The sequence below is a fragment of the Rattus norvegicus genome, chromosome 16, assembly GCF_021556685.1.
Source record: "Rattus norvegicus strain SHRSP/BbbUtx chromosome 16, alternate assembly SHRSP_T2T, whole genome shotgun sequence".
NCBI classification, from domain to species: Eukaryota; Metazoa; Chordata; class Mammalia; order Rodentia; family Muridae; genus Rattus; species Rattus norvegicus.
In genome coordinates this window covers 20,656,757-20,665,312 of record NC_141549.1, presented here as the reverse complement: position 1 = coordinate 20,665,312, position 8,556 = coordinate 20,656,757, and the positions used below count along the sequence as shown (strand labels likewise).

General features: G+C 39.7%; 1 protein-coding gene across 1 annotated transcript; it reads right to left on the bottom strand.

Annotated features, from left to right (window-relative positions):
* Window positions 1-1,181: 1,181 nt before the first annotated feature.
* On the bottom strand, window positions 1,182-8,256 carry LOC148000438 (uncharacterized). The gene is made up of 4 exons (XM_087589334.1): window positions 7,889-8,256; window positions 3,284-3,398; window positions 2,382-2,555; window positions 1,182-1,411 (listed from the first exon to the last, which is right to left on the bottom strand). The coding sequence occupies exons 1-4, from the start codon at window positions 8,143-8,145 to the stop codon at window positions 1,247-1,249; spliced, it is 711 nt and encodes a 236-aa protein (XP_087445460.1). The 5' UTR covers window positions 8,146-8,256; the 3' UTR covers window positions 1,182-1,246.
* Between the last annotated feature and the right edge of the window lie 300 nt (window positions 8,257-8,556).

The following is an 8,556-nucleotide window of genomic DNA, read 5'->3' as shown; positions in this document are numbered from 1 at the left end:
TTGCCTTGCTCAGGGATGTATGGCAGTAGACTCTTAGGGAACACTAGGAGGAAAGATTCCAGGTCTGCAAGGAGATAAGAACTCCAGAGGACAAACAACAAAGTGAAATAACCTGGACGCCTGGGGCTCTCAGAGACTGAACCACCAACCACAGAACATACACGGGCTGGACTCACACCTTCCCACTCATATGTAGCAGAAGAGCAGCTAGGTTTTCATATGGGTCCCAGTCAACTGGGATGGGGCCTATCAAAAAGCTGTTGCTTATACATGGGATACCTCCTTCTAACTGAGTTGCCTTGTCTGACCTTGGAGAGAGAGGAAGTGTCTACCCTTGCAGAGACTTGAAGTGCCAGGGTGTGGGGATATATAGGGGATCCATGACTGCTCGGAGGTGAAGGGGAAGGGGAACCGGAAAGGACTGTGGAATAGGGAGACTGAGACAGGGTCAGTGAGTTTGATGTAAAATGAATAAGAAAAAATAAAATTAAATATTTCAAAGAGCATTAAGTTTTGAAAGGAGAGTGAGCTCTCTCTAGAAAGGCTCACCTTAAAGCACAGATCTGTTGTCTGGAAATAATGGCTCAACATAAACATTAGGTAAACATGTGTACTAAACAGGGAATTTCAGCATAATAATTTTATTTCATATGGAAGGGAATATAGCTTTGTAAGATCAATTTTTTTAGAGCTAAACATTCACAAAATCTAGGAGAAGATTTATAATTCTAAAATACCAGAATATGTGGAAGGAAATGAACTATTTATATATCCACATTAAAAGCTCCATCTGAAATGTGACACAAAAATGTCTTGGACTGCAATATCACCAACATTGCTAGTTAATTACGGGATGAAAGTTTACCGAACACCTCCTAGCAAAAGGTAGTTTTCTACTGCATTGGACATTTCAAACAGATCATTAGGAAACACTATTTATTACCTGTGATTATGTAACATATAATTCTAAAGATATGGCTTATACTGTCATTTTTAAGGTCAGAAATTATAAAAACTGTGTCAAAATAAAAAATACTGAAGTAGACCAACAGCTGATCTAGCTTATTCTTTGTCTTGGTTCATGACTCACGAACTGAACTACTGAGCTATGTAGCACTCCTGGTACTGCTGTTCTTTTGTTGTGTTGGAACAGTCTCTTTTCTAGCTCATATTTCGTGTGTAATAAGCTTTCTAAATATTTCTCTGAGTTTTTCAAATCATTTAATATCATATTAATATTCCTGACTTAAGCAATTCTCACCATCAAGAACAGCACTAAGATTGTAGAAGAGAAGAAACTGTACCTGTTTGACACTTGCACGGCCTGTGCATCTGCACTCATTGATTCTAAGAAGTTTATCATTTCAGTCTGATTTTCATATGTTGCAAGTTGCAGTGGTGTCAAGCCATACTGTAAAGAAAACAATATTACATTTTATAAAACAACTTGTTTCTCAACTGAAAGTTCATCACAGATTTTGTGAACATAAACACACACTGTACTGAGTCACAAGGCATCATTTTTCCTACAACACCTGCTGTGCTTTCCACACACAGCTCTCTTCTTCCCTTTGACACATCTTTTGTCTACACAACACTGCATATGAACACCAATCCCTTCCAGAATTTTCCCCAAACACTCAATGGTTCCAATCTTCTTAGCTCCAAAGACTAGGACCTCCATGGACACAACCCCAAAATATAAAGTTTGGTATGCCCCTGTTGAAGGAGTGTGCTCAAGAGGTATCTGGAGCAGAGTTTCTCAATCTGCACTCCAAATATATTTCTTTTCTAAACTAAAAATTATCTCCCAAGGGCAATAGCATCTTCTATGAATACCAAAACTTTTGAAAATCATAAAAATGTTTTGTATATTTTCTCAATGATCAGATTTTCTAATTTGCCTGACACCTCTCTCCTTTCCCAGTCTGCCCTCATCCCTGAGCCAAACACACATCAATACCTTCTTAGCAGCAACCCAGTTCTATATATTCTATAATCATTAAACTTGAAATGTATTTCTTTTTCTTGTTGGTGTAGATGTGATGTGATGTGTGTGTGTATGTGTGTGTGTGTCTGTGTGTGTCTGTGTGTGTCTGTGTGTGTCTGTGTGTAATCCTAAAGCCTATAATCTTGAATTTCAAACTTAAAGTCAACGCTGAGACAAAATATGCTATTCTGTGGGTTTTTTGGCACTAATTATAAATACACACACACACACACACACACACACACACACACACACATATTTAAAGAGAAAAAGCGTTCCTCTGAACACATTCAGTGAGAATGCTTGAGGTTCTGCATGTAGAAAATAGGTCTGAGTGTCCCAGCTAGAAGTAGCTAGAAGTGCATTGGGAATGAAGTTGAATGACCTTTACCTCTGTTTTGGCTTCAATATCTACGTTGTACTCCAGGAGCATCTTTACAATTGCTATGCTGCCCCTGGAAATGGCATGGTGAAAGGCTGTATTCCCACTGTAATCCATCAAATTTGGATTAGCATTGTGCCTGAGCAATACACAAACACAATGTGTGTTGTCCCGCTGCGCAGCCTGTGGAAATTGTACAAAGAAATACATCTTCACTTCAAGGAAGCCAAGGGAGACATTTCTACAATGGCACTGAATAGTTTCTCTGAAATCAGACAGAGTTTTAGTTATTCATATTTTCCCTCCATTTTGACACAAGGTCTTCTTAAATACTCCAGGCTTGACTCATTTAATGATCTCCCCACCACATCTTTTTCCAAGTGGTAGAATTAAGGGGTTCTACCAACCCACCTAGATGTTCTAAGCACTCAGGTCTGTGCTGGTTGGCTGTCACAATGCAGAGATTGCTTGTTTGCTTAGATTTTGTTCTTTTTGCCAATGTGATACATGCTTAATACACCTGGAAAGATCCTCACTTGAGGAATTGGACTGGCCTCTGGGGCACTGTGTGGAACTATTTTTTTTTTATTTAGACAGAAGTAGGAAAGCCCAAGGTCTTGTGGTAGGGGCATGCCTGAGTTCAAAGTTGTATAAAAAAAAGCTGACCAAACCTGTGTAAAAGCCATGGAAAGCTGCATTCTCCCCTGATCTCTAGTTTAGTTCTTCCCCCCAGTTCCTGATTTGAGTTCCTGACCAGGTTTCCCATGAGGATCAACTGGGATGAATAAATGTAAGCTAAATAACTTTTTCCTCTCCTGAGTAAGTTTTGGTCTGTGTTTTCTCACAACAACAGAAACCAAACAAAGACACCTCTAATCCATTTCATACCAAAACAGATGGCCAATAGCTACCTTAATCAACGGTGTGCAGCCTTCATCATCCTGGATGTTAATGTTGGACTTATTTTCTAATAACAGTGTCACTACATCTGGATGGTTGTGGGCACTCGCATAATGCAGCGATGTCCTGCAAATTGAAAACACATTTAGCAACATCTCTGAATTCCCAGTAAGACTATCATCACCTGTAAGTACTACATAATATGAAGGTGATTTCTATCTGATGGAAGAAAGTAACTACAATGTTCTTATTTATTGAGGTCTACTCAAATGTTCATTTACTGTGCTAGGGATATGGTACATGACTCTTCCTATTTAAGGCAGGTGTTCTATCCTGACCTTCTTCGCTGCTCAAAGCAGCCTGTCTGAATCCTAGAAAAGTTCCCAAATTGATCTCAGCTTGAATTTAAATCATACTCTAATATCTGGAACTTACTAGTTACTCCTCGGTATTTTCAGGAGCTCCATGACTCCATGTCCCCATCCAAGGGATGAACATTAAACATATCTTAATAGGGGCTACTCTGATGTTTCAGTTCGAATGGGGAAGAAATCTGCTACAACACTACAAGCATTTCCAGCTCCTGAGAGCTCAGCATTTCCTGATCATGGTAATGATTTCTCTTCCTAGTGATAACAAACAGAACTATTCTGTGAGAGAAAAACAGGATTTTATCAGCAGTACACATAAAAAAATTCATATAAAAGAAGTTTACATTTCTTAATCCTCCTATCTTATCTATTGTGGTTACCTTCATTTTCATTCACATTTTACCCTCTCTAAGAATGGAAGGTCATTTATCCTTTTTATTATTTTACAACTATAATTAGCAATACTTTTAGCACTTTACAAAATTAAAGGTAATTATCATGCAACCCATTGTGGCCTACATTAAACAAAATATGTCACAATCAACAGGTAAGTGGCAATTTTACCGGTCACTTGCATCTATGTACATTTTTAACAGTGAACAAAATATAAGCCCTCAGTCCTCAATACTTTCTTTTATTTTTATTTTCACATTTCATTTTTTATGCCCATATGTAACACTTCTATACTCGGTATAGAAACCAGGACCTCATGCTTTGCCGTATATTGATCAATGTGCCCATGGACTCACACCAAAATCAGGTAAATATTGCTACAAGGTAATAACCTATGGTGGCATAGCTGCCTTGCTTGAGATTCATAGAGGTTCAGTAAAATGAAAGAAGGGTTCCAAAGAGTAATGTTCATTTCATGTTATATTTAAATTTATAGAATGTAAGGAAGCTTGACTGGGCAGAGAAATGAAGTTTTACAAATGGGAAGATCTTGAGAGATATTAGAACGTGTATTCTACACAGGGGATATCTAAGTTACATGTGGGGAATAAATGGACTGACAGAATGAAAAATTACCATTGGACAATTCAGTGTTTTTAAAGAAAATATTCAATGAACAGAAGAATATTTTAAAACTAAACTTCATTCTTGTATTCTTTATATGAAGCTCCACCTTAAAGACTAATTAACATCTTAGAATAACAAAATGATCAAGAAGCATGTGAACTAGGGAAAATATGCTGGTGTGTCATCGATTCCCCTTCAACCATAAAGACAGGATATAAGAATGAGGTGCTAACCTTTAAAAGTCTTGGAAAAATCAGGAATTCAAAGCTTACTATAAACATAGGAAAAGCAATATACAGCAAACCAATAGCCTACATCAAACTAAATTGAGAGAAAGTTGAAGGAATACCACTAAAATCAGGGAGTAGTCAAGGATGCCCCCTTAAACAAATTCAGCAAAGTGGCTGGATACAAAATTAACTCAAACAAATCAGTAGCCTTTCTCTATTCAAAGGATGAATAGGCTAAGAAAGGAATTAGGGAAACAACACCTTCAGAATAATCACAAATAAAATAAAATAACCCAGTGTGACTCTAACCAAGCAAGTGAAAATCCTGTTCGGTAAGAACTTCAAGTCTCTGAAGAAAGAATAGAAGATCTCATAAGATGGAAAGATCTCCCATTCTCACAGATTGGCAGGATTAACATTATAAAATTGGCCATCTGTCCAAAAGCAATCTACTGATTCGACGAAATCTCCATCAAAATTCTAACTCCATTCCCAATGGAGGTAGAAAGAGCGATTTGGAAATTCACTTGCATTAACAAAAAAACAGGATCCTGAGAACTATACTCAACAAGAAAAAAAAATTCTGGGGGAATCACCCTCCCTAACCTTAAGCTGTATTACAGAGCAATAGTGATAAAAATGTTATGATACTGGTACAGCGATAGGCAAGTAGATCAATGGAATAGAATAGGAGACCCAGAAATGAACCCATACACCTACCTATGGTCACTTGATTTTTAACAAAAGAACTAAAACCATCTAGTGGGAAAAAGATAGCTTTTTCAACAACTGGTGCTGAATCAACTGGCACTCAGCATGTAGACTGCAAATCAAACCTTTCTTATCACCCTGTACACAGTTAAAATCCAAGCAAATCAAGGATCTCCACATAAAACCAGATATACTCAACTTAAAAGAAGAAAACATGGGGAAGAGCCTAGAATACATGAGCCTGGAATACTTGGGAAAATTTCCTGAACAGAACAGCAATAGTTTATTCTCCAAGATCAAGAATCAACAAATGGGACCTCATCAAATTGCAAAGCTTCTGTAAGGCAAAGAGTACTGTCATTAGAAAAAAATGGCTACTAACAGATTGGAAAAGATTTTTATGAATCCTACATCTGATAGAAGGCTTACAACCAATATACACATAGAATTCAAATAGTTGGACTCCAGAGAATCAAATTACTCTATTACAAAATGGGGAGCAGAGCTAAACAAAGAATTCTCAATTGAGGAATATCAAATGGCCAAAAAGAACCTAAAGGACTGGTCAACATCTTTAGTCATCAGAGAAAATGCAAATCAGTACCACCCTGTGATTCAACGCCACACCAGTCAGAATGGCTAAGATCAAAACTCAGGCAACAGAGGTAGGCGAGGATTTGGAGAAGGAGGAACACTCCTCCTTTGTAGGTGGGAGAGCAAGCTGGGACAACTCTGGAAATCTGTTTGGAGGACCCAGCTTTACACACTCCTGTGCATATACACAAAAAGGGCTCCAACATAAAACAAAGAAACATATTCCATTACATTCACAACAGCCTTATTTACAATAGCCAGGAGCTGGAGAGAACCCAGATATCCGTTCATCTAAAGAGTTCACATGGAAAGACCCCTGGCTTCAACTGCATATGTAGCAGAGGATGGCCTTGTTGGGCACCAATAAGAGGAGAAGCTCGTGGTCCTGCCAAGGCTCTAGCCCCAGTGGAACGGAATGCTAAGGCAGGGAATCCGGAAGGAGTGGGCAAACGGGTGGGGGTGAACCCTCATATAAGAGGAGGAGGGACGATGAGCAAGGGGGTTCATGGTAAGAACCCACACACACACAGAGAAAAAGGAATGAGGGGCTGGGGTAGTTGTTAAAACTCAACTGGTAAAGCATTTGTCCTGAAAACCTGACTGCTGATCTTGGGATAAGGGGATCCGCAAAGCTCACTTGCCTACAAGTGTGAGGATCAGTGTGCTCCAAGACAGTAAATAAAGCACACCATGGACTTGCTTGAGTGGAGTCTCCAGAACAGAGGGACGATGGGCTGGAACCCACAGGGAGGCCTGCTTGCCTGAGCTCAGGCCTTAGAACCCCATGGTGGTACAACATAACTAGCAGTCGACATTGTCTCTGACCACCACACCCTAAGCTCCACACGTGTGGGGCACAGGAAGTGAGATGAGGACAATCTCTGTCCTTCACATGTGTATCGATGTAAAAACAACAGTACAGAAGGTGATTACATGGGAGCATGGTCACAGTTCCAGTTCTAAATGTCTTTGATCCATTATTATTTTATACTATATTATTATATTGTATCATATACATTATATTATATTATACATTATTATATTGCATCATATTATGTATTAAGAAAGTCGTCATAGAATCAGGGGGAGTGGGAAGTGGGATGGAAGAGGCAGGACAGGATATAACATTGAAATGTAAATGTATGAACTATCTAATAAAAATGAAAAAACAGAAAACAACAACAACAACAAAGAAGAAAGAAAATCTAGATAGGGGTCTTGGCAATAACAGCTCTAGTTTTGTTTAGTAGAGAACTCAGTTTGATTGCTAAGACACACAGGGCAGCTCACAACTGTCTATAGCTGCAGTTCCAGGGGATCCTGCACCAGGTTCTATCACAATGGTACACAGAAAATACACAGAGGCAAATCAACGGTATTTATGTGTGTGAGTGTGTGTGTGTCTTTTTGTATGTTTACAAAATGTAAGGGTTAACATAAGAATAAAATTATGTAGTTTCATTAAGGCCTAGGAGCTGCTGTTCCACAGTGTGGAGGTCTCATACGACTAAGAGCATTTAGCAGGTATAAAACCCAGGGGTCCCCAGTGAAAATGAGCCTATGTATGACCACTCTCTACCCTCAGATTGTAGCCCTGGAAGTTGATTTGTCTTCCTCCTTAGCCCTGAGTGTCCCTAACAGTTCCTACCCTCCTCCTTTTACTCCCCTCATCAATTTGAAGCCCCATTACCTGCCCCTCCAATCAGATTCATCCACATGATGATGACACTCATGGATCATACTTTCAATTTTCTCCACGTCCCCAACACAGGCCGCTCTTTGTAATCGACCCACGGGATCATACCCAATCAGATAGAGGGGAAATTTCGTCGTTTTCTTTTGACGCAGGCATCCAAAACCAGGACAGGAGCGCCACAGACGGGTGTACCAGCGTCCCCTTCTGGGGAACTTCAATGCCAGAGCATCATATTCAAAATCTTCCTCCATTATGGAGCGCTAGGGCCGCCCAGGACCTTCTTACCCTCTCTTCCCTCCCATTTAGCTAATCTCCACCTCCCAAATTATACGATAAGAGTTTGCTAAAATCACCAATTCTTGCCAAAGAAGTGTAGGCAAGACCTGCTCGTTCAGGGTTAACTGAACTATACTTCATCACCTAGTAACACAGCTGCACTGGCACCACCATAGTGACATGCTCTGAGCTCACAATGGAGCTGGCTTACGGACTGTACCCTATGCTTATGCTCCATGTGTGCCCCCCTCAGACTCCACTGTTAGGAGCCCAGCCCCCTCAGTGCTTGTTCAAAGCTCTGTCAATGTTGACGCTGAAGTAGATCTATTTGCATGGCCTTCAAAGGGAGTACTGAGGGCAGTTAGGGCAGCCATTGCAATCTGTAA

Excerpts from the sequence above, each read along its gene's own strand:
- LOC148000438 (XM_087589334.1), bottom strand. The coding sequence starts at position 8,145 with ATGGAGGAAGATTTTGAATATGATGCTCTGGCATTGAAGTTCCCCAGA. Across the intron at positions 2,556-3,283 it reads GCTGCACACCGTTGATTAAG|GCTGCGCAGCGGGACAACAC; the intron begins GTAGCTATTGGC and ends CAATTTCCACAG. Across the intron at positions 1,412-2,381 it reads ATATTGAAGCCAAAACAGAG|TATGGCTTGACACCACTGCA; the intron begins GTAAAGGTCATT and ends TTTTCTTTACAG.